This window comes from Diuraphis noxia, unplaced genomic scaffold (genome assembly GCF_037042655.1).
Source record: "Diuraphis noxia isolate RWA-SAM2 unplaced genomic scaffold, SU_Dnox_SAM2 contig0001, whole genome shotgun sequence".
Lineage (NCBI taxonomy): Eukaryota > Metazoa > Arthropoda > Insecta > Hemiptera > Aphididae > Diuraphis > Diuraphis noxia.
This window is the reverse complement of record NW_028301711.1, coordinates 31509017-31535368: the sequence shown is the minus strand read 5'-3', so window position 1 is coordinate 31535368 and position 26352 is coordinate 31509017. Positions and strand designations below refer to the sequence as shown.

General features: G+C 32.7%; 2 protein-coding genes across 2 annotated transcripts; one reads left to right on the top strand and one right to left on the bottom strand.

Moving 5' to 3' along the window:
• Nucleotides 1-1974: 1974 nt before the first annotated feature.
• Nucleotides 1975-15690, top strand: MTA1-like (metastasis associated 1-like). The gene is made up of 13 exons (XM_015520487.2): nucleotides 1975-2579; nucleotides 2884-3459; nucleotides 3538-3740; nucleotides 6079-6612; nucleotides 7299-7487; nucleotides 7607-7740; nucleotides 8433-8623; nucleotides 8817-9038; nucleotides 9883-10950; nucleotides 11714-12031; nucleotides 13374-13745; nucleotides 14356-14788; nucleotides 14932-15690. Exons 1-13 carry the CDS (start codon nucleotides 2498-2500, stop codon nucleotides 15314-15316), a joined length of 4707 nt encoding a protein of 1568 aa, XP_015375973.1. The 5' UTR covers nucleotides 1975-2497; the 3' UTR covers nucleotides 15317-15690.
• A 135-nt stretch (nucleotides 15691-15825) lies between these two features.
• On the bottom strand, nucleotides 15826-25324 carry LOC107170388 (uncharacterized). Its single transcript, XM_015520491.2, has 3 exons — nucleotides 23924-25324; nucleotides 18237-20402; nucleotides 15826-16276 (listed from the first exon to the last, which is right to left on the bottom strand). Exons 1-3 carry the CDS (start codon nucleotides 24381-24383, stop codon nucleotides 16197-16199), a joined length of 2706 nt encoding a protein of 901 aa, XP_015375977.2. The 5' UTR covers nucleotides 24384-25324; the 3' UTR covers nucleotides 15826-16196.
• Nucleotides 25325-26352: the final 1028 nt, after the last annotated feature.

Here is a 26352-nt window from a genome sequence, read left to right as displayed (position 1 = left end):
TCCCAGGTCTACGTGTTTTTATTGACTTATTGTTGTCACTAATCCCAGATTCTTGTTCATTTGTTCCAATATTGTGACATTCGTTATGACGTGATCGCACCAACTTTTATATTTATTGATTCCGCCGGCTATCAATTTCGGTTGTTGATTCCACTGATTGTATATTTTTTAATCAGTAGTGTAGGTATAAGATAACCTAGTTTACCATAATTTTTTAAATTTAAATACAAACATTCCAAAAAACAACTCAAACATTCTTGTAAGTAAAATTTATTAAAATAGTAAAATAATATGTTTTAAAATGTATTTAGTTAACGCCAAAACAGCTAAAATAATATAGAAAAAATAAAATAAATAATAGTAAATAGTAACTAAAATGCAATAATAAAATATAATAATTATATTGATTGATTTAGTTTTCAGAATAGTGCTTTGATGTCAGTTTTATATACTTATAAATCTATCAATTTTTTTATTTAAATAGTCTTCAAAAATTGTTTCAATGTATTTATTTTTTCTTTCACAATTTTTATTTTTATTTACTTCATTATTATCGAGCCCTTTTATTATTATATATGTATCAGTTTGAATCTTTAAATTGAATACATGCCACATGCGTAAACAAAAATATATTAGGATGTGCTTTGTTGAATTGAGCATTCTCTAATATTATGCATTTCTAATAATATCAATGTACCTACGTGTAACAAAATATGTCTACAATTTTATAGATTATATTGATTAAGATATATGAAAACCGATGTGATTAAGTTCGGCGGAGTTGATAGCCGGCAAAATCAATACATAAAAAGTTCGGGGGATTCAATAGATTTTTTACAGGTAAAAAGGTAATTTCGGTGGAATCGATATACGCCCATAGGGTATACCTACAGGTAATACGTATAGATTCTGAATCACTCTATTGTGTCTCATAACCTTTATTTTAGTTTGTCGATTGTGTCCACACTCAGATAGGTAAAATTATTTTTTCGTACCTTTTTTTGTTCCATATGGCGTCCTATATTATATAATATATATAATATATATTATATATATAATATATTATATATTACAGTATTACACTATATGGTTTTAGTACTGACTAATGGACTAGGTATTGAATCATTCATGTTTTTAGGATTGATACATCGAAAAATAAATAGTAATTACTTATTAGTCATGATTTTTAATTATTAAATTTTAATTTACTATACAAAAAGACGCAATCGTATAGGTACCAATATATCCTATGTACTGATGCCCTATACCGGGCTATACCCTACCTGCATTGAATTGTATTATTATTGTATTTGTTTTATAATGACATAACCATTACAATAATAACATATTTTGTTTGAAGTTTGAAAAATTAGTAATTATTACATACGACCACGTCATAATACATTAATACCACATATTTAGTTTTCAATAACTAAAAATTGCAATAAAAAAAGTTTCTTTTAAGTTTATGACAGATTAAAAAATGCTTCACAAAAAAATAAAACATACGAAATGACCATGATTAAGAATTGAAAAAAATAATTTTAAAATAGTTTTAAATGACTAAATTTTGCAAAATAAATGTTTTCAATATTTTTTAAAATAATGCATTGTCACCTTGTACAAGTCGTGAACACGCAACCTATAATTACTGACGATAACTAATTGAAATCATTTATTGTAAATAGCGATTGTCAAATGGCATTTCGAAGTCCTATCTTATTGGTATACTAGAGAGCAGCTCCATAATAATAATATAATACTCGTGCATCAGTGCATAGGTACTGTAGCCAGTAGGGACAGGGCTTCGCCAGCCTCCACACCGGTAATGGAGGTGACGCTGCTGCGCTAACAGTGATTATCCGACGATTTCGACAATTAAATAAATTATAACAACAAACGCTACGCCGCGCCGCTGTCGCATACTCGCGTCGTAAACCGCAAAACAGCAGCGTGTTGTGCTGTGTGTTGGTACATTCGTGTGCGTAGTGCGTGTTCGTGCGGGCGTGCGTGTGTGTGTGTGTGTGTGAACGCGGCGTCCGTGCGTGTGTGTGCTTTTGCTTGGTGTGTGTGTGTGTGTGTGCTTGAGTTTTTGTGTGTATGTGTGTGTGCAAAGAATAACAACACCGACGTCGTAGGTACGTACGTGTTTGTTTGGTCGTCGCCGTTTGTTTATTTACAATCGTGTATTACTGTATTGTTTGTGTTTTCGTTGTTCGACACAACAGCGTAAATAGCCCCGCTTGGTAAGCGGTATTCGCTCTTCAATACCGTCTGAAAATTATACCGGCCGGCGGTGTCGGCGGCGGCGGTTCGCAATACACGACAGTAAGATGCCCTAGCGGCGTCAGCGGCTTGTTGCAGCCAGTACATATTTTCAATTGACCTAGCCAACATCATTACCAGTCAGACGTCGAATTTGCGTTCTTGACGAAAAGTGTTTTCGTGCCCCAACGAGCAGTCAAATTCGATTCGTGTCACAATACACGCTACTCTCATGGCGACCATAAACAGTGGCAGTAACAACAGCAATAGCAACAACACGAGTACCGGCGGCAGCAATATGTACCGCGTTGGAGGTGAGTTTCAGTTGAATTTGGGTTGACACATCGTCTACATTGTTTTGTCGATTTGCGATGTTCTCGTTTATAGTATTAGTTGTTCTAAGTCTTAGATTATTTATGAGATAAGTTACTTAAATAAACTTTGATGGTAAAAGAGCTTATATAAGTTGAGGCAACGTATATAGCAGTGATAGGTACCAATTTGTGAACTAATTACAGGTGTTGAGGGTATATCGTTATACAAACCATATACCTAGGTGGATGTAAAATATCTTTATAGGTGTATATTTTGTTATTTACAAACACATATTTTTTGTAGATTATGTATACTTTGAGGCTCAACAACAGCAACAGCAGCAGCAACAATCTATGCATCATCAGCAGCAACAACCTTTCCAAATACGTAGAATCGAAGAGCTCAATAAGACTGCTGGTGGCAATGTGGAAGCCAAAGTCATGTGTTTCTATAGGAGAAGAGACCTTCCAGCTCAACTTGTAGCGCTGGCTGATAAACACCAACAACACCAGCAGCAGCAGCAACTATCTTTGACTTTATCATTATCTCCTGGTGGAAATAGCACTGTTAAAGGTGGTGGTAAGCAATCATCTATAATCAAATCTTCAGTCACTGATAAAGATGCTAGTACGGATAAAAAAGAACAAGACACTAGTGCTGGTGGGGCCTTACCGATGGTAAAAAAAGAGCAGCAGAATGAAGAACAAACTGCCAAAAAAATAGAAACATCTGAAGTAAATGAAATTGTAAAAGAGGAACAGCAACAACAGCAGGATGTTGAGATGTCAGATGAAATAGAAATTAATTCTGCTGTATCCGCTGTTGTCAAAAGTGGAGATGCTCGAGTAGATGGTGATGATGTTGAAACCAATGATAAATGTAAATAAATTGCTTATATTTTTGTGTATTGTTGATATTAAAATTATGTGTGTAATTATTAATAATTGTGTGTAACAGCTTCAGATATTGTAAAAGACGAAGATAAGACAACTCAAGGCACACAACCACAGCATGACTGGTGGCGTGGTGAACAGCTTAAACAACGGGAATTGTTCTTAAGCAGGCAAGTAGAAACATTGGCTGCAACACATATACGTGGAAAGTGCACAGTAACATTGTACAATGAGACTGAGTCGTTGGACAGTTATTTAGAGAGAGAGGTAAGTACTGAAAAAAACTTATGTGTCTACTTGGGTTTCTATTATTAAAATTAAATTAACTAGGTAAATATTGTAAAACTTTTAAATTCTTTTATTTGAATACAATTTGATGGTGAGAGTACATCACTTATGAACTTTTATGATTGTATAAGTATTGTACTAAAAACAGTTAGGTACCAATATTGATTTGGATATAGGTAGGTTAGTTTATTTTTCTATTAACACGTGAACATTTCTGTTAAAAACATCAAATTAAAAATTATCGATATCTCATAAAAGATAGGATAGTATTTTTAATATAAATTGTTGTAAATTATTATTATTATTATTGTCACTGATAAACAATATTTTTAATTTACCAAGTAATAAAGATTTAAGTGCACACAGGGACGGATCCAGGGGGGCCTAGGGGCCCAGCACCCCTCCAGACATATTATTTCTCAAATTTTTTTTATAATTCTACACATCATGATATTACTATATTTCAAATCACATATATATTATATATATTTATATCTGATAATATAAGAAAATAACTAATACAGGGTGATTCCTGATGCGTAAAACACTCATTATTTATAAAAACTATTTACTTTTTTCAAAATTTTAGATACATGCTGTTCTAAAACTATATAAATTTTTAATATTTTTCACCCTTATATTTATTAGGTAAACCATTATCAACTTTTGATTTTTAAATGGCAACCTATGATAAAAATATCATAAATTAATAAGGCTATTTTTTAAATAAATTTTCACGTTTAAATTTTCATTTTTCGTTAATCCGTTGACGAGATATAGTCTCCCAAAGTTGGATGGTTTTGGGGTGGTGTTTATCCTGTGTAAATATGTTTACCTATTTTGGGACACAACTTAGGCTTAACTATCATACTTACTGAATTTATTTGAAAAGTGTATTGTGTTTTACGCTAGAGTACAAAAATCACAATTGCTGCGGCCGCGGTACTGACATGGTATAACACCTCGTATAACACATTTATACACAAACACCACCCCAAAACCATCCAACTTTGGGAGACTATATCTCGTCAACGGATTAACAAAAAATGAAAATTTAAACGTGAAAATTTATTTAAAAAATAGCCTTATTAATTTATGATATTGTTAATATAGGTTGCCATTTAAAAATCAAAAGTTGATGGTGGTTTACCTAATAAATATAAGGGTGAAAAATATTAAAAATTTATATAGTTTTAGAACAGCATAGATCTGAAATGTTGAAAAAAAAAAATTTTTAAAAAGTAAATAGTTTTTATAAATAATGAGTGTTTTACACCTCATGAATCACCCTGTATATAATATATTAAACAAGGTGTATATATATTATATATATATACATATACATATACATATATATATATATATATATATATATATATATATATATATACAATACACACCACAAATTAAAATATTTTAATTTGTGATACATATTACACACTTTGGTTCTTTGATTTGTACGTATTATCACAGAATAGTTACTTATTACTTATTACCTTACTTCTTTGTGTTTACTATGTGTTCATAGGGAAGTTAAAGTAAACTATTAACCAAATAATTGATAGATTTGGAAAAAGCGACAATGTTAAAAGACGTTTAGATTTTATTATTTAACATATAACATTTATAAATTAAATAATCTAAATAATTTATTTATTACATTGATTACCTATGTCCTAACCTACTATTATGACAACATTTTTAAATTATAAATAAAGTACCTATAAAAAATTTTTAGGGCCCCCCCAGATTTTTTCTCTGGATCCTATGCTTGAGTCCACGTTATTATAAAACTATTATTGAATACTACTATATTTTAGAGACATTATTTGGCGAACCCTTGGTAAAATAATACAATTAATATACTCAAATACTATTATATTACAGTGTTTAAAGTTAATAATAAATATTTATATTCTCGGTTCCAAGTACAATTTCAATCATAGATTTCTGGTATTTAACTTTTTTTAAACTTTTTCTATATCAATTAAGTATATTAAACTGTAAAATGAAATAAACACTGTTTAGTGTGAATTATGTAGTATTTAATTAATTATTATTAATCAATACATTTCATTATTTTACCTCAATGTTTTAAAACAATACTTACCATTCACTATTCGTTTAAGAAATAAGGTATGAATTATGTGTACTACAAGGTATAATATTAATGGTTTTACAATTTTTGAGGATGGAATTATTCATGACTATCTTTATGATATATCAACAATTTTTACAAATAGTTCCATAGCTTTCACTCATGTTTTAAGTGTTTGTATATTACCTTAAATAAATAAATCAATTTTACTCCTAACAGGATACATTTTTCTATTGTCTGGTATTTGATCCCGTCCAGAAAACATTGTTGGCAGACAAGGGGGAAATCCGTGTTGGCCATAAATATCAGGCTGAGGTACCACCAAAAGCTCTCTTTAATCATGGTAGTAGTGATGTAAATACAAAAGATACAACGACAAAACTGATAAAAGGAGAAATATTAAAAGAAGAACACACTACTGATGGTGATGGAGAAGTGTCTATGGTTACAGAATGCAGTCGAGACAATGGTGATGATGATAAAGATATTGATGGAAAATCATCTACTGCATTAACTACTGTGACAGCATTAGGAACTGTAACAGCAGTGACAGTAGAAAGCAATTCTGATCTTGAGACTTTGATATGGACATGCAGGCCGCAGTGGAATCGTTTGACTGATAGGCAGATAGATCAGTTTTTGGTCGTTTCCAGATCATTGGGGACATTTGCTCGTGCTTTAGATTGCACCAGTTCAGTAAAACAGCCTTCGTTACATATGTCAGCAGCTGCTGCATCACGAGACATCACATTGGTGAGTTTTTCATAACATGTCAAAATTGTTCAATGGTAATCAGTGGAATTTGGGACTTATTGACCTATTGTACTAAAATTATTGGAAATTATGCATTGACATATATATCTAAAATAATCGAAATATTAATCTAAACATTTTTTTTAAATAGCATTAAAAACCTTTTGACAATGTGTTTAAATATATAATTTTATTGTTAATGTCGAGTAACCAAATATTGCTTCCTTTAAATTCACAAAACAAAAAAACAAAAAAAATTATTATAATTTTTACTTTATGTATAATGTTTAAAATGTTGTATAATGCAGTAAAGATAAATACTATAAATTATCAAAATGTCTACTTTAAACGTGAAAATGTATACATATGCTAAAAATAATGTTTAAATGCCAATATTTTGCAAATAATAAATAATACTTTTGCAAAGTAATAAATTATGCAATATACATTTTTGTGATTAATTTTGTACCGCCCAAAACAAATTTAAAACTAAATATTCTACAGCCATAATTATTAAAGAAAATTCAAATCAACAAGTTCCAAAACTGGTAATTAATTATGATGTATCATATTATGTTTTTTTTTTTTTTTAAATTTGACTAGTGTTGTTTTAACTATTAGGTTAGTGTTCTATTGGCTATTAAAAAGCTATTAACTCTAATTTTATTTTGTTCTTAAAATAACAGTTTCATGCAATGGACACACTGCATAGGCATGGTTATGATCTAGGCTCTGCCACCTGTTCCCTAGTGCCTAGTACGGGACCTGTATTGTGCCGCGATGAAATGGAAGAATGGTCAGCGTCTGAAGCAAATTTGTTTGAGGAAGCGTTGGAGAAGTATGGCAAGGACTTTGGTGACATACGTCATGATTTTGTTAGTATATCATGCTTTTAAGACCTTGATTTAAATTCCAGTAGTTATCGCTTATATGTACTGTATTACTTGTTATTCAGAGTAAATAATTATTGATTTATATGAACATGATGTTACAGCTTCCTTGGAAAACACACAAAAACATAGTTGAGTACTATTACATGTGGAAGACCACTGACAGGTATGTGCAGCAAAAGCGTGTTAAGGCCGTAGAACAAGAATCCAAGTTGAAACAAGTGTATATACCTTCTTAGTGAGTATTTTTTGTAATATTTAATGTTATCATGAAGCTTAGATCTTAAGGTTGAGTGTATTGTTAAAGATTTTTAAATATTAGTCAATAACATGGCCATAAGAAATAGTTATAATATATCATTGTTAAATGAACTTTCATGTGTTAAGATGTTAACTTTTGATAGTTATCAGTGTTTAAAGCTCTCGTGTGTGTAATTATATTTCATTATTGCTTGTTGATTTATTTCTTAGCAGCATACTATTGACACATATTATTAATGTCTAATTATGCACTCAGAATTTTTGCTCAGGGAGACTTACAAATTGACCTTTTTTCCCTTACATAATTATATATAATTTAACATTCATGACATTGATAATTAACAAAAATAATTATGATTTTTATTCTTGTTATCAATCAAGGGTGACAGTCTACACCATCAAATTAAACCACCACTTCACAAATTTAAAAATAATTTTTTAACAATTTAATCAATTGATGATTTCTATAATCTTTATTATGTACAACTATTAATCTGTGCCTAGCATAGTAATTAAATTTAAAAAAAAATATATTTTCCTTCTATGATGCTAAGTCCAATATAAAAAATAGTTAATAAAGGCTTCAGCTCTAAGCCCCCTGCTTTGGATAATATGCTACTGCTGTCTAGAACAACAGTTTCATGATCCTCAATTTTATCTCTTGTGTAGTAATGGAACAAGTGGTGGAAAGCAGCAGGCTATAACATCGGGTGTAACAATAAAATCTTCACAGCAGCAACAACAGCTTGTAAATGGTAACTCGGCAGCTGTGGAACTGTATTCCCCCAAAAATAGTAGCGGTGGATTATCTATTACAGGGGAGGGACCATTACAACCAGGATTATGTGATCTATGTGATGGTGAGAAAGCATTTATATAGATAGTAGATACTTTTACATTTTGTCAATAAACTATGACGGCGCCACGAAAGCAATGCGAAAGCAATTCCCGCGGCGTCGTTAGTTAAAAACTGGAAAAAAATAAGATATATTTACATTTATATTAAACATACAAAATAAATAATTATTGTGTAACTTATAACCATAAAAATAGCTGTATCCTCGCATCAATGGTATCCAAACACCATTGGAGCTACAACCGGAACCTCAGCAATATCCTATCATCAACAAAATGGAGGACTGTCTTCAACAATATCATCTACATTATGTCACGAGTGCTGGACTCATTGGAAAAAATATGGAGGTCCCAGAACTGCTACTTCTGAAAAGAAAGTTATTGCAGCTGCTAGAGGAGAAAGCATGTCTGGAGATGAAGGTAGTAATAATGACATAATTAAAACTGTATGCTTAATACATCTTAGCAGAAACAAATGAAATATGAGTCAAATTTTTAAAAAGTTCCTGATAAGTATAAATACTCATTCAGTATAATATGTTACGGTAAATTATGATGTTTAGGTATTACCAAAATTATTTCTTCTTTTATAAATTTTTTAAATTTAATATTCATATACACATATTTAGTTAAGTTACCTATACTAATTATAGTATTGATATCTAATAATAAGTGAATAACACCATTTTCTTAGTTTTACCGTAATATAATCATTATTATATACAATATGTACTATGAATGCATGCTGGTTACATTTTCAATTAAATCCTTTAACATGGTTTTCATTACAAGATATAAAGGTGTATATTTTTAATTTATAATTCTCAGGCTTGATATGCAGCTCAGTGATGGCCGGCCCCCGCATAGTCGAGGTCAAAATGAGTGATGCTGAATTTTCTTATTTAAAATAGTTAGGTACACTGCTTTTATCAATATTTCCATTTTTCGACAAATCACTTACTCAATATGAATACTACTTCAGAGGCTCCATTTCAAGTTTTAATATAAAATAATTTAATTTAATTTTTACTTGCATTTTATCTCCAAGTTTTATGTTTTTGCCCTGATTTACCATTTATATGTTATCTCTACTGTGAAAGTTCTGTAGTTATTTTTTTTACTTTTTGTTTTCTAAACTAAGAATTTTTTGATGTGAGTTATTGATGAGTCAATAAAATTAATTAAAAACATCTTTTTTTTTTATTAACTCATAGCTAACAAATATTAAATTATGTTTTGATGAAATTGTGATGTTTGTAAATAGATCGACCACATTCAAATGCATCATCCAGTTCTCTGGCAGCAGCAATGAACTTAAATGTATCAGCTGGCGGTGGCAGATCTTCATCACACGGACCAACCATGTCGACTCCACCCCATCACCATCATCATCTTATGCACCTTGGTGGTAGTGGAAGTAGTCATCATAGTAGTTATCATCATCAGTCCCAGCACCACCACCATCAACAGCTCCACCATCAACAACAACAACATTTACAGCAGCAGCAGCAACAACAACAACATCAGTCCTCAGCTTCTTCACCAGGTGGTGGTGGTCTATTACTACATCAACCACACATTAATTCATCTGGATCAACGACAACTGCTCATAGATGTACTATTATTGGGTGTCAAGCGGCTCCATTCAAGAGTAAGTCTCAGCTGCTACGACATTATAGTACAGCACATGGCATCGGGATAAATTCCAACAGCAGCAGTAGTCCTAGTGCTATCATCACTTCAATTGGTGGTAGTAGTAGATCTTCTGGTAGTGCTGGTATTGATGGTGGTGGGAGTGAAAAATTATCCCCACAGCCGCCACAACAGCAGACTGTTCCTGGCGCAGGACTCCTCCACCACAATTCTGGAGGGCCTTTAAACTTGAACAGTAGTAATCCGATTCAACATTCTATCGGAAGTAGCTCTGCCAACCAAGTAATTAATCTCATTGCATCGTCTTCTTCACCACAACAGCAGCCTAACAACCTATCCACAAGTGGTGGGGGCGTAACAACAACTGCAGTAATTACAGCAGGAGGAGTAGCTACTGCTACTGGGCGGCCGGTTATGAAGACAAGAACAGCATTTTATTTGAGATGCACATCTTTGGCCAAAGCAAGTAGGCGCCGAGCTGCGCAACAAGCTGCAGCCGCACTATTACAGCAACAGCACCATCAGAAAAAAGCATCTTCTAGTGGAACACAATCGGCATCGGTATTATCACCAATAGCTTCAGCCATGGTTCAACCTGGATGTTTAGCTCGTCCTAGAAATGTAGCTCGTAGACCATTCATCTGTGTTCCACAAACTGCACACTCTTACAAACATGAATGTGAGTAAAATAGTAAGATAGTTATAACATTTTGTTTTATATTACTAATGTACTAAACAATTTAAGTTCGGTATTTATCAATAGTGTAGAGTGAATTTAATGCTCGGACAATTTAAAAAACTCATAAGGTCAATAGAATTTTTGTATAAAATAATTTATTTAATTTGTATGTACTTACTTGTTTTATTTTTAAATTTGATACATACAGTTATCTAGAATTAAGTAGGGAGAATAGAATGAACTTTCTTAATTTTTTTTGTTTAAACTGAGGTCATATTTTATGTTAGAATATTTAAATCAAATGAGATCAAGAGATTTGATGGCAGTTTGGAGAGATTTGGGTTCTTGAGAATTTACCTGATGTTTTTAAATAACACTAAGTTGTTTAAACTTTTTAATTTTAATTCAATATCTATCACAGTATATTTGCATTATTTTTCTTTACTTTATAAACGACATTTTAAATTTAAATAGCTAGTGGTCGCTGGCAATATGATAGCTACTTTTTTTTCTCTAAAATTAGCAATTCACCAACTGATATACAACATTATTTTAATACATTTGCTTTAGGTAATTATTAATTTTTTTAGTTTGGTTATTAATTATCTATATCTAATATTATTTCAAAATGAGGGCACTTGATGTTATGAAACCATCAGAAGTTTATTATGAGAAATGTGCTCATCAGTGGCCACTTTTCATTCTTTCGACTAATGTATTGGGATTTATGTATATTTAATTTGAAATATATGCTACATTTCAGGTATGTTGTCAATGCAACATGTTCCAGTCCATGAATTAAGAGCGTACTTGAGGGCTGCTGCTGTTAAAGCACATGCACGCCGACCCGGAGTTACTCGAGTAGCCAACGCTTTAATAGCAGCTAGAAGAGGTCGTGGTGGAATGAATGCAGCCACTGCTGCTGAAATAGCTGTACCAGATTGGCTGTCTCTGCCTTCCCAACAGCATCAGCATCAGTCGTCTCATCATCATATCTCGTCTTCATCAAAACATGGCAAACATTCTTCAAGATCATCAACAGGTGGACGTGTCGCTTTTCCCAAGCCACCAAAAGCTCCTGGTCAGTATTTTAATAAATTAAAATTTAGTAAGTAACTCTTATTAAATATTTTAAGTCTAAGAAAGACAAAAATTATTTTAGACTGAGTAAAATGAAGGTAAAATAATAACCAAGAACCTATTTAAAACATATTTAAATATTATAAATAAAAACATTAACTGTTTTCTCTTTAAAATATAAATAAGTAAAATAATAAAACAAATAACAATAATTAAAATAAAATATATCATTAAAATATTCATTGATTAAAATATCAACCTAATAAACAATTATTTTAATTATTTTCCTGTCACTTATGTAGATGATTCTAATTAAAGTCCAGGATCTTAAGATGTTAATTAGTTGAATTAAGATAATTTTATCCATTTTTCTTTCTGAATCTTCATATTACATTGATGTTAAATTAGTTGCATAAGAGAATTACAATCTTAATATTTACACAAGTTAAATCAAATAAGTTTGAGAATTTATAATAAATTATTTTTTTCCCTTATTTCATTTATCTTTAGAATAACTGTATGAATAATAAATATTTAATAATAGTCACTATTAAATTATTATTGACTTCATTAAAAGTGGGGTTAGCTATAAGGAACCTATAGATACTAATATTATTCATCAGATGTTCAAATTTAAAATTATTATTATTTTTGTTATTTTAAATAAAGTTTTTGTTGAATAATTTTATCATCTATCTACCTCTCTGTATTGTTGACTGTATTCCGAATAAGAAAGCTACCAGGTGGCTACAGATTTTTGTCGCTGGTAGTCAGATGCTTCTTCTACCAACGTTGGCACATGATTCAAAGCTTCAGAACGCACAAGTTGACCACCCGGTACTTTTTTATTCTTAATAAAGTATAAATATCAATGGTTAAAGATTTTTTTCAATTACTGTTCATATTGATTTATTGGTGTATATATTTAATAACTTTTATAATTTTAAAACTAAAAAAACTAATAAAATAATCTCAACATTGTTTGTTAATGCTTAATATAGTAAACATGCTCTTCAACTGTTAATGGTTTAGTATAATAAACCTTAAATATTACTTAATAAGGTTTCAATAAATTAATGTAATAGATAACTTTTATGTTTTAAGCATACCCTTGCAATTTCATTTTATAGTAATAATGGTTTTTTTGACCATCTAATTGCATAATATCTGTATAACATTGTTAAAATCGAGTATAAATCAGTATAATATATATTATAACGACCGCAATAGTATAGTATGTAATATTTTTTGTTGATTGAAATATATGTATTTCAAAGAATAACTAAAACAACGTACTTCATCATAATGTTATTTTAATAATATGTGTGGATGTATAATTGTAGATGGCAGTTTGCTATACGAACGAGTGCCTAATAAGCAGGAAGCGGCTGCGGCTGCAGCAGCTGCTACTTCTGCGTTGAATAATCCATCTGCGGCTGCGGCAGCAGCAGCAGCTGCTGCAGCTGTTGGACTAAATCCAGCTGCAGCAGCTGCAATACTCGGAGCTTTAGGTCCTCCGGGATCTGTCAATAGTAGTAATTCTGGAGGGACATCTGGTTCAACAAATGATCAATCGGCCACGGGGTTTGACGTGGCAGCTGCGGCCGCTGCTCTATACCAACAGCAGCAGCAACAACAACAACAGCAACAGCAACAGCAACAACAAAGCTCTTCGTCGTCAAGCAACAAGAGGCGGTTATATGAAACTGATAGTGGTGAGTGTAATTGGGTATTGTGCACCAATTGTCTTACAAAACATTTGTAATAGTAATGGACTGATTAAATGCTTTTGTGATTTCTGTTAGATTTGATTGATTGATTTTAATCTGCTTAAAATCTAAATATTAAAGAAACTACAAAGAAAATTATAGTGGTCTTAACTCGCGATTCTCAAATTTTTTAGTTTACGACACTTTTGGGCGCTGTATAAAAACTCCAATGTATCTTTCACACTACAATATTATGTATAAATGTTTTATGCTTTCAATAATTTTGGGGCAAACCAAGCATACTAGTTGAGAACCATTGATTTTTAACTCTTCAATTCAGATTTTTCTGATAATTTAAACTTGAAATCCTGAGATTTTGTTTGAGTATTGATCTGTATTTGAATACCACCTCTATTATTTTTAAAATTTTATTTAATACAATAAAGCTTATGCTGTTTACACTTTTTTATAATAATACATCTCTAATAGAATAAGATTCTTTAGTGGTATTTCTAATAAGAGATCATTTTTCATACAATGCTTAGATTACAAAGTAGGAGAGTAAGAGGAGTACTATTCATACAAATTTTAATGTAATTATGAATATTTTTCTCAGCATCTATACAACAGCAACCACAACCACAAGCTGGGCCACCATCAAAACGTATGCATCGCCAGCAACATCACTCACAGCAACAACAGCAATCCACTGGTCATCTCCACCACAGCCAGCAGCACCTACAACCTTCATCAACATCACAAGGAGGTAGTGGAGCTGGCGGAGGTGCCGTAGACGGAATGCTGGCATCAATTGTGGCGCATCAACAGCAGCAACAACAACGAGGTAGTATGTCAAGTGGAGGACCTTTACAATTAAACGCCTCTGGGAGTGGTGGTAAATCCAGTAGCACGGCAGGCCACCACCAGTCACAGCATCAGCAGCATAATCATTATAGGACACCATCAATGGCTCGGACTGGAAGGAAGCATGTTATATCGTGGACGGATGCTCCTGATGACTTGTATTATAGATGCACCACATTGTCGAGGTATGATAATTATTTAGCCTATTACCACAGCACAAGTTATGTGGTTTTATAAAAATGTTAGCTCAATTTTTCATATTTAGATTATGGTTATTAATCTATTATGATTATTCGAAACGTTTTATTAATTATTTTATTATATGTAGATCATTGCGGAAAGCTAGGATGACGGGTAAAGAGCTAAAGCGGTCAGCGCGCAAGCCTTGGCAGCCAATCGCTGCACTTCTCGGTATATCATTTGCAATGCCGCCTGCAGCTGCTTCATCGTTGGCAACACCAGTAGGAACAGCAGGGACTACGGGATCTCCGGCACCACCAACTGGTAATACAACCGTGAATTCATCATCAATTGGGCCGGCTACACCATTTGACATGTCCACTGGCAGTGTTGCTAGTGGTGGCGCTGGCGGTAGTAATAGACAATTGTCTGCCATGTCGAATCAGTCAGCGGCACCGATAGTAGCACCATGTATTAGTGGCACACTTTCAATGTCATCACGTACCAGTGGCGGTGGTAGTAGTCATCACTAAGTACCACGATTTTGTGTGGACTTTGTGCGCTATTGGCGGCAATCACCATCAACCGTCTGAACGATAATTTAGAATTTCAATTTTTTTATCATCATCGTACTATTTTATTTTTATACATTAACAATTTATAATCATATTATTTTTAATCCGAATCATTTTTATAGGTTGAACCTAAATAATATGCTGAAATTATTTTTATTATTTTTTTTTTTTTACTATTATTATTTTATTATTACACACACTATGATTATCGAACTTTATTATTATTGATTACATAATACTTGTAACATTTTTAATTAATTAGGTGATTTTTATTTTTTTGGCTACACTGAGTATTTATATTAAAATTAAAATACATATGATTATTACTTTGATACTGACTATATTGTAGTAATAATAATGAAAAATATTGTAGCTTTTAAGATATATTTTTACAAACAAAATTAGCTGTCTAGCAGCCATAGTTTTTTTTAGCTTAATTAGTAGTTGCGATTTAAAAGAAAACAACCTTTGTATGATTGATTGTTTTTTTTATTGTAACAAATAATTTTCTTATGACTACACGCACATGCGACTTTTGTTTTATGTCTATTTACAAAATAATAAAACAATAAGACGCGACATTTGAATAATTGATTATATATATATATTTATATATATATATATATATAGTATCATTTTACATAATATAATATATGTACGCATGAATATATATTTACAAAATACAATATTGTTCTTTTTATATTCATACATACATTTTTGCAAATTCAGTACATAAAGTATTTGACACGATAATGAAATAGTATACTCAGTTAGCCTTTATGAAATGGCCAAACAGTCTAATGCTAATAGCTAATCTATTGAAATTTCTGCTCGAGTGTCACCTGACTCTTGCCGTTGGACTAGTACCACTGACATTTTCAGTTATAGAATCCTTGGATAGATTGAGCGGCACACAATCTAAAAGAGTAAAATAAAAATATTAAATATATAATTATAATATTATGTATAACTAACATGCATAGAAGTTAATTTTTCGGTTAAAAATTAGAATTTAGTAAATATTTTCACTCAGCAGAACACAATTCACTCTGTTAGTTGAAAGTGTAGAGTAAATTTACCTCTTATAAAATGTAAAGGCACTATTATTATCTAGGGCGTTTCATAGGCTTTTATAAAATTACAATTCAGGTTAATTTCCAAACTAACGGATCTAAACATTATCTGTTAAGCGTACAATTAGACATGTAATGCACTTGTAAGATGGAAACTATGTCCCGCTTACTCAACCTTTTATGATGCCCACCACAAGATTTTGCGTTTCTCAAACAAAATATTGAAGAATACTAAGGAAAGAAAATCATGTAGAAACTGATAAGAAGCGCCAGAATGACATTTTGAAAATAGAATGTAGTGTTGGACGAATATTGTTTTTTTAATTTCGAGTCGAGTTTAGCATTCGAGTACTCGATTTATTCCGAGTATGAAAGAAATAAAGTCGAGTACTCGATAAAAGCCGAGTATTAAAAAAAGTCGAGTACTTCACAATTTCTGAAAATTAAAAATAGTCAATCATTGACAAAAGTATTTGGAGTACCGGGAATTGGTTTAATACTCTAGTATTTTCAATTGTACTAAAAATAGATTTTCCGATCTTTCATGCATGCAGCAATTTATTTTTATAACTTAAAAATTACTCGATTCAAGTCGAATACTCGACCAACACTAACAGAATGTTAAGAATAATGGAATACGGAGTCATATATATTGATATTTAATTTTATGAATAATATAGGCTGTTTTATAATAATAATAATAAAGGTTACTTGGCTTCTTTATACGTGCGATAAGATTAGGACTGGGAAAAATCAAATCCGATAACTGAGGATAGTTAACTTCGCTAATCCTACCATATTATTTGATCAAGAAACATGAGAATGTCGTCACATCAAATAAATTGATAGTAGAGATGCAATACGAGATTCAAATGTTCATCGAATAAACTAAATAAATACTCAAAATAATAGCACGGACTGCCTTCGTACCATAGACCTTAAAGTATAAGATCTATGCTTGGCACATCCAAATTAGCCACAACAAAATAACGTCCGATCTTCTACTCCCAGCAATACGTAGGCGCCTTGCAATAGCTATCGGAGTAGCAGGCAACGGCAATGTGTGAGGTAAGTTTAAATGGCAAGGACTTATTATTATAAGTTAAGCACTCATAGGATTTAACACTAAGTCACTAATTTGTGAACAAAGTTTTCGTACTGAGCGTGATATATGTATGTCTGCAATATAAATTCGCCATCGAGCGAACATACTTTAAACTTTCTCAAGTTACTTCTTATAAAATGTATACATGGTAATACAAAGATCATAAGAGCCTTTTAGACTATAAGAAAATGAAGAGGTCATTACTTGTTCATAAAATATTAGGTGTATTAGCATTCATTTCAACAGCGAAAATAAAATAGAAATCAAAGCAAGTAGATTAGTAGAATCTGGTGCTGTTAAATAAAGAACATACCGAGGCACAAGGTAGGAAACTAATTGCACAACAAAATCATGGGCAGTTTCACTGGTAGACGCACCCCAGAAGTTTAGACAGAAACGCAGATAATGCAGACGCCTTTTTTAACAACTTCCGATGGCAAAGGGTTTTTAACAATTATTGATGACTATTTTACACTAACAGATACCAAGCGGTCGTATTTTAGTGGGTGAAAACTTGTGACGAACACATGGGAGTTATCATTTACAAACGTCAAGGATGTGGATAATGAATATCGTAAGCAAATTAACAGAATAATAATTGCACTGACATCATTAACAATTTTATGATAAATAATTATCTTGTAACGTAAACTTTGGAAAATTCTCCATATAAAGCAATTCGAGTTATTGGTACACTTACCGGCAGAAGAGGATGACTCTTCATCTAGGGTAGCTACAACTCCAGAGTTATTTTCTTCTATGCAAACGCCATATTCAGTAGCACCCAACGCCATACCACTTCTTTTTTTGAAGCTACTACCCTGTTGTCGATGGTTGAGCTGATGAAACGATGATGGTTGTCGTTGTAACGTGGGTGCTGGTTGATACTGCTGCTGACGGTGTAACAATAAATGGTGACGGTGAACATGATGAGGATGCAACATTAATGGAGGAGGTGGTGGCGACGGAGTAGCAGGTGGCAATAAACTACTGCCATTGACAGTGGCAGCTACCAAAGGCGAAGAGTAAGGTGCCACGACCGTGGATGTAGACGAAGGGATGGCGGCGTTGGTAACTCCACTTCCAACAATCGCTTCTGGTTGATGCACAAGAGACGGCTGCCGGTTCAATTGACGTTGCCAAGTGCTACTGGTACCACTGGTGATGGGAAATTGTGAGGACAACAAAGATGGTGGTTGAGATTTAGGTAACGGCTGAGGCAGTTGTGCGTTGGTTTGATATGCCATAGCAGCAGCAGCCATTGCGGCTCGATGGTACAACACATTAAAGTAACCAGCTGCGGCTAACTGCCCAGCAGCCGGGTGGTGAATAGTTGGAAGTTGATGAAGAGCAGTTAGAACGGCAGAAGTATTATCTGATGTATTACCACCAACAGATGGTATAGAAATGGTCGGAGTTCCGAGGCCATTTTCAGCTTTAATGGCAGCAGCGTTAATAGATGGTGTTGATAAAACAGCTGTAGATTCGACTGATGATCTTTTTCTGCTGCTATTTGTATGATGTCTATATCCAATACCATTTGTACTAGTAGTTATAGGTGATGAACCACTTTCACAGCTCGGACTCTTAAGCAACGTACGCAATAAGGATAGCGGCGCAGGTGACGGCGTATGAAGGTTTTTATGTGGTGACAATACTGCACTAGTAGTAGTAGTTGTGGTAACAACGCCATTTTCTGGATCCATTATCATTGAAACAGCACTGCTAATACTAGAGCGTTTGGCCGCAGTCGCACCACTAGACAATATAGCAGTTATACTATGGTCGTTGGTGGAAATAACTTGCGGAGGAGGTTGTGGAATAGCTTTTTTCGCAATTTTATCTACTACCACTCGTCGTTGCGGTGGTAGTATCTGTTCTGTCGGCTGCTCGTATCCTAATTTATATTTTTTGTGAGGACTACTATTGCTACTTTTATTATTAAGGGTCATTGAAGCAGTGGTGATAGGAATTAGGACAGCGGTGGAGGGCGATGGAGAAACCATCGATCGCCGCTTGCTACCTCCAGTATTGGGACAAGCGGCATCGATAACGCTTGGCACAGAAACGTGGCGTGAAGCCACCGTGTGGGTAACATCAACAACAGTGGAAATAGTAGCAGTAACATTGTCTCCACTATTGTTGATCGAGAGTTGCCTGCGCAACAATAATTCCGTTGTATGTCGCCGACACCACAGATTCCGTATAATGCATTCTAAATTAATTTGTGGGGGATTAAGTTCTTGTAACAAGGAGTTTTTAGTCATCGATTTTCTATTTCGTTGACACCAGAGATGCTGCTTTTTTGGCAATGACAATAAACGCCTCTGAACCTTGATTGCCTCAGTGGCAACCATTATGAACGACTGATGTTGGTGTTGCTGTGAGCGTCTCGGTAAACCTCGAAGTTGGGTTGGTGGTTGACAGCGTTGATGTTCAAAATCGGTAATATTTTCTGCTGTTACAGTAGTTGAACACTTTCTAGAAGGTCTGCGAACAATATTTGTCGTTGTTGCAACTACTATTCCACCTGTATTAACAGCACCGTCAATGAGAGAAAGTGGAGGGGGCGTCGTTCTGTGTTGAAAATTCGGTTGCTTCCGTTCACCAATCCTTACAGTTGGTGGTTGTGATTGCTGTATCGGTTGAGGTGTGTTACTGTCAGGGGTATTATTGGTAGCCGAGTAAGGCCATATTGTTTTATTTTGCTGATGCTGTGACCATTCACCTATGCCCTTAACATTATTTTTATGCTGCTGTATCACTGTCGGAACTGGTACCCAACGGCATGGAGATGTCAAAGCAGACGGATTGTTGCATGGATTTTGTTGGTGATGTGCTGCTAGTTGGAATATAAACTTGCCGTCTGTAAACATGAAACCAAAAAGCTTATTTAATTTACATTGACATATTTAAATGGTAGCAACTAATAATCTTATATTCATTATTAAAATCTATTTTTATACTAAATTAATACTAACATTTCAAATTTAATTAATTCATACAATACATCAAAATCTTAAAATAATACATACTTACTCAGTAATTGATTATTTTAAGATAAACATGTAAAAATATTTTTACACCTGAACATATCAAATATTATATATATTATATGAAAAATTGTAATCAGTTACTAAAAAAATATTTATCCAAAGTAAAAACGAAATGTCATAATAAAAATAAATTTAACTACACCAAAAAGTCAAATATTGGATTAAAATTCATAGGTAATAGTTGATATATATATATATATATATTCTTATAATATGTAAGTACTTATAACGGCTGTAATTATTATGCAACAAAATTAATCCAAAATATTTACGATAATGAGTAATTTGCATAATCTCAAATTGTAAAAAATATGCATTGTAATTTGCACTAAGTTTTAAATAGATTATTTTTTTCGATAGAATGTATGCACATTTCAATGGTAGAGTATAAAATATTGAATAATTGAGATTTGAGATTTGAGAAACTAATAACTGTAATAAGAAATAACACAGAATATTCTGTTTTAGTTTCTTATTTCACACTGATACAGTATTACTGGCTTAATTAAATATGAACACTTTCAATATATTATATAATCACCCTAAACATAGGTAAGAATTTAATTTATGTTACTACCTTTATTTATTCAAAATATTTAATATGCACGCTAAATATTTCATGTTTAAGATCAATGTGACATTTGTTTAAGAACATTACTTTGTAAACGATATAATTTTTAATTAATAAGAACAAATAGGATTTGCTTAGACAGAATACATAAGAAATTGGTTATATTTTGTTGCATTTAAACAGGCATAAGACATTGAATTTATATGTAGAATTTGATAGCATAATAAATCATAATATTATAAAATGTAATGCAAGTTTACTTAAATAAATTTTGTTGATAGTTCAAAAAGCAAAAACTTTTGTAATGGCTTTTTGATATACATAAGTAAGTTATGTATAATTAAAATAAACTAGTAGTACCAACACAAATAAAAATAAATTTTAAATTGTATTCTAACAAACAACAGACTTAAGTTAGAAATACATGAAATAGTATTTCATTCAAAACTTCAATAACAATTAGGCAGTATTTATCATGATTAAGACTTATCTCAAATAAAAATGAATACAATTAATTAATAATCTATAGACTGTTCAAAACGTTGATTAACTATACCAGTAGTTCCCAACTTGTTTTTCTGCAATGGCTTTTTTGGACCAAATACAGCCGTCCTGTTGTGAATACCATGAGAGACAGGACTTGAGAATACTCATCAATAATGAAATTTTGAGTCTTAGACCACGATGCCCTTAGAAAATGCTAGTGGTGCTTCTAGTTCACAGTTTGGGAACCACTGAGCTATACTAATCACTTTTTTCCAAATAATTGGTACTAAAAATGTAATATGTCTAATGTCTTAACTTTTTTTTCTGTACCTATATTATATTTTTAAGAACTAGAAAAGCTTAATCAATAGAATAAACACCTATATAAAAACTGATACCATAACTCTGGTTTAAAGATTACTAAGAATATTCTAACCTATTTAAAATCCAAAAACTTCATAGTGAAGTCCTTTAAGAAAAATTAAGTAGAGTTATGTGTAAGACATATATAACTCATACATTAACTTTAACTTAGTATTATGAGGTTATTATTAAACTTTAGGTACTTTAGTATTAGCTCTTTTAAAAAATTATGAACAAAAATAAAATAAGAGGTGTGCATAAGCAGGCGCGTAGCCAGGGGGGGGGGGTGTTACAGGTGTAATAACACCCCCCCCCCCCCCCCTTAGCCGTGGAATACTTAATACTTCTTTTATCAAGATAAAGATGCACGGGATCATAAGCACAAATTATCTTACATCATGATTTATTTATTTATTTATTTATCAAAATTAAGTATATTAGTTTATATTACGATAACAATAATGTAAACATGTAAAGCATTAAAGCCGGGATCCAGCATTAATTACTATTTTAGACCGTTCTGTGACGTTTTATCGATTACTCGTTTCATGCACGATTTAAAATATCTTTTTATGCAGCGTGTAAGAAAACGTTTACAACTTCTTAATTATTGATTATGTGATTATGATAAACTATCGTATACCTACGTAAAGTTATCAATTTTGTGTTTATATTTTTTTCAATTAATTTTGAATAACAACCCCCTAAGAAATTTCTAGCTACGGGCCTGTGCATAAGTAATGGAAGAATGAAAAATAAAAGAAGTTAAAAGTTTCTAAATTTAATGGTTATTCAAGTGTAATTCATAATATTAAATAACTTATTATACCTAATATACAATGTATTTTTATCTAAACAAAAATCAAATTAATGAAGTGCAATTGGTATCATCAAATTATAAAATTAATGTGTTATAATAATCACGTTATTTGTAAAACATTGAGTAAAACATAAAGGTAGTATTTCAATGTCGTTAAATCGATAAAATATCATTATTATAATTATTAAAATCAAATTTGGTAGATATTATTTGATAGGCTATCAAAGTTTATAAAAATTTTAATGATGATAGGTAATATTGTACAATATTAGGAATATATTATATTAAATAAAAATATCTAAATATCCTTTACATACTTTAATGTCCACTTGGCATTAAAGAAATATTGCAAATTAATCAACATTCAAAATTAAGTTTCTCACAGCTGGATATTGAGATCATACAAAAATATATTAGAAGTTATTAATGAAGTTAATAGAATTAATAAATTACAAATTTTTTAAAGAAGTATATCAATAATTTTTTTCATGTCATAAGAAATAAATTTACCTAATACCCATAAAATACCTAATATTGAAACACTTATTTAACAAAAGTTTTATTTAACAATTATAATAATAAATGTTTAAAATTTAACTATGTTACCTATAATAAATAATAAAAAAATGGGGAAACCATTTTAAATTGAATAATATACATATGGATAAGCTTATTAAGTATTAGCTTCGTAATATTTTTAATGGAATTTTTGATTATGCAATATGCATAGATATATGTACAACTTTCATATTATGAACTCAGCTAACTTTAAATCCTACCTCAAATAATGCTGATGTCTAAGTATTGAAAAATGAGTTGACCAATTTCTTATATTATAACATTAAATAATAGAGATGGTTAACAAGTCCGAAAGTGTTTTGTGTGCATAAGTGTTAATGTTCAAAAACAATAGATTTTACATTTATTATCTTAAATATAAGTATGGTATAAATTAACTGAATATCCATTATATTATAAAATATAGCAATATACACTTATCAATTTTATCAAATAAGAATGACACAGACAGTAAGTATTGGTATATTATCTAATAAAACAATACCTACATTATTTTTGAATAATTAACTTACCTTTATAAAACGTTAGACGTCCTCCAATATTTGTTGGAGCGGTTATCATGGCTGCTTCATCGCCATGACTACTGCTAGAAGAATCTTTATCACCATTATTATCGTCTTCCTTTTGTTTGTGCAATGACAGTGGTGTTGGAGTCTTGATGGTTGTAGAACAACTATCATCAATTGCTGTAGCCAACCGGGTAACAGTAGCAGAATCGTCATCATCGCTACCACTTCTACTGCTACTACTGCTACCACCAAAGCAGCTAGTTGTTGTTGACACTTCAGATGAGGATTTGAGGCTACCACCTTCATCTCCACCACCAACGTCATCATTGCTAATTGATCCGCTCATAGCAATACTGTTTGTCATCAATGTTGAGGCATCGTCCACTACGTTGGATGCCGCCGATATAGGGCAGCGGCGGCGGCGGTCGTCTAGAGCGGCGACCGCCGCCGAATCTCGTGTCATGGTTATTGCCACCACAACTATTATAGAGACGACGGCAGCGATTCGATACTGGTGCTGTTGGTGCCAATGGCACTGCTGTGGCGAACGATTGCGGCAGATTGCAATGTGTTGTAGACTCGGCAACTGCGACGACAGCACCACCACGGCTGCGTACCATGGTATCGAAAAACCATTTGATAGATTATATCGCTGCTGTCCACGGCCGGTAGATACGCATATATATAATGGCGGCAGATTATAAGCAGGCTAGTAGATGAATATCGTACTGTACACGGCGGTAAGACGACTTTACGACGACGCGAATAACGCTCGTTTCCGTTGCCGACAGTGAACGATGCTACCGTTGTAAACTGTGGCTTTCGTGGACGTTTGTATCAGCATAGTATTCACGATCGGTAAGACAGATGGATAGTACGACTTAGGTAGGTACAACAATTTCACTATTGTTCCGTAGTATAAATACGTTAGTGTTTCGTATGGCAATAGGATTCTGAGGACTGAGAGGCCAGACGACGGTGCGGTGATATTGTGACTTTTGATAAAACAATATGCGACATTTAGCGACAATGACGATTACCCCGATCGCCGGCAAAAAATGAAACAAAAAACACAATCGTTAGTTAAATTATTATGAATCTCGTTCAATTTTATATTTTTATTCGTCCGCGACACGCGTGCACGGTGGTGAAAAAATAAATAATTTTATATTTTATCTATTATATTTTAGTGGTAGTAGTCGTAGTCGCATTTGTAGATCAAGATGTAGTAGTAGGTAGTGGAACTGTAGAAGTAATAACAAGTAGTAGTTGTAGTCGCAATAATAGTTATAGTATTATTCACTGTTCAGAACTTCAGAAGTAGGAGTAAACGTAAGTAAAAAAAACTTCTCGACGGCACACTCACAACTCACAACTACGGCCTGGTAGATAAGTGATTAATAATAATAATAATAATAATATGGAATGGACGTACTGCGGTCTACGGAGGTAACTACAACGTTTGTGTGCGTGTGTATAACATTACGTTTGCGTGAAGCGTGATGTAACGCGCACGCGCGACATGGTTGATGACAAACATTGAAGATGAAAATAATAAATATACTCCAACAATTTATGACAGTACATTTTGATATTTTATGTAATCATGTCACGGGTTTACCTTATCGGGCACTGTATGGGTGACTAGATGCATTTGACCATCGATTATTCGTTACCTGTGATATACGGCGCTGTTGGGGGGGAGGGTACCTACACTGTATCGTATGTACTATGTAGGTATACTAGTGATGATTTTAAACGAAAGGCATTCATTATTTCAGAAAGAACTTACATTTTTGAAAATATCTATTTCTGTTACATAGTTTTCAGTCTGTTACGGACCGTCGTTACTCGACGTATCGTAACCGTAAATGAATGTACACGATTTGCATACAAATAATGCCTTTTATTGTAAATTTATATATAGTACAATTAATTATGTTATATACATACGGGATAAATTATACCGGGCCGCGCGGCTGGCTAGTGGAAGCGGGTCGCGACGGGCGGGTTCGGACCTGTAGAGGTGCGAAGTAATTACAGGTATTGGGTGTTATTGGTCCATTGGTTATTGTAATTAATTATATAATCATAAATGGAGAGTTAAGCTCGCTCGTGCACGGACTCAAGCAAGTCGTGTTCCGCGCGGTACTTTCTCGTAGTGACGCCTAAGCAGGCGCACCGAGGGTGGCAGGGTGGGACGTGGTGTTGTGGTTGGTTCTGAAAAGAACCAATTTTTTTGACCGCGCTGCGAGGTCGGCCGTTGATATATTATCTTGATACCGTTGTTGTTGCACGGTTGGCTTCGTTGTCTCGTTGATGTGCTCGTAGGTCCCGGCCGGTTAGTTTGATTCGCTTACGTCGATATGCTCGTGTTATGGACGATCCTGAGATGTCCTCACAAATAAATTCACAAACACTTTAGGACTGAT

Bases quoted from the DNA above. Each gene is read 5' to 3' on its own strand.
- MTA1-like (XM_015520487.2), top strand. From the start codon at position 2,498: ATGGCGACCATAAACAGTGGCAGTAACAACAGCAATAGCAACAACACG. The intron at 2,580-2,883 runs GTGAGTTTCAGT...TATTTTTTGTAG, and splicing joins CAATATGTACCGCGTTGGAG to ATTATGTATACTTTGAGGCT. The intron at 7,488-7,606 runs GTTAGTATATCA...ATGATGTTACAG, and splicing joins GTGACATACGTCATGATTTT to CTTCCTTGGAAAACACACAA.
- LOC107170388 (XM_015520491.2), bottom strand. From the start codon at position 24,383: ATGACACGAGATTCGGCGGCGGTCGCCGCTCTAGACGACCGCCGCCGC. The intron at 20,403-23,923 runs GTAAGTTAATTA...TCATGTTTACAG, and splicing joins ACGTCTAACGTTTTATAAAG to ACGGCAAGTTTATATTCCAA. The intron at 16,277-18,236 runs GTAAGTGTACCA...TTACTCTTTTAG, and splicing joins AGAGTCATCCTCTTCTGCCG to ATTGTGTGCCGCTCAATCTA.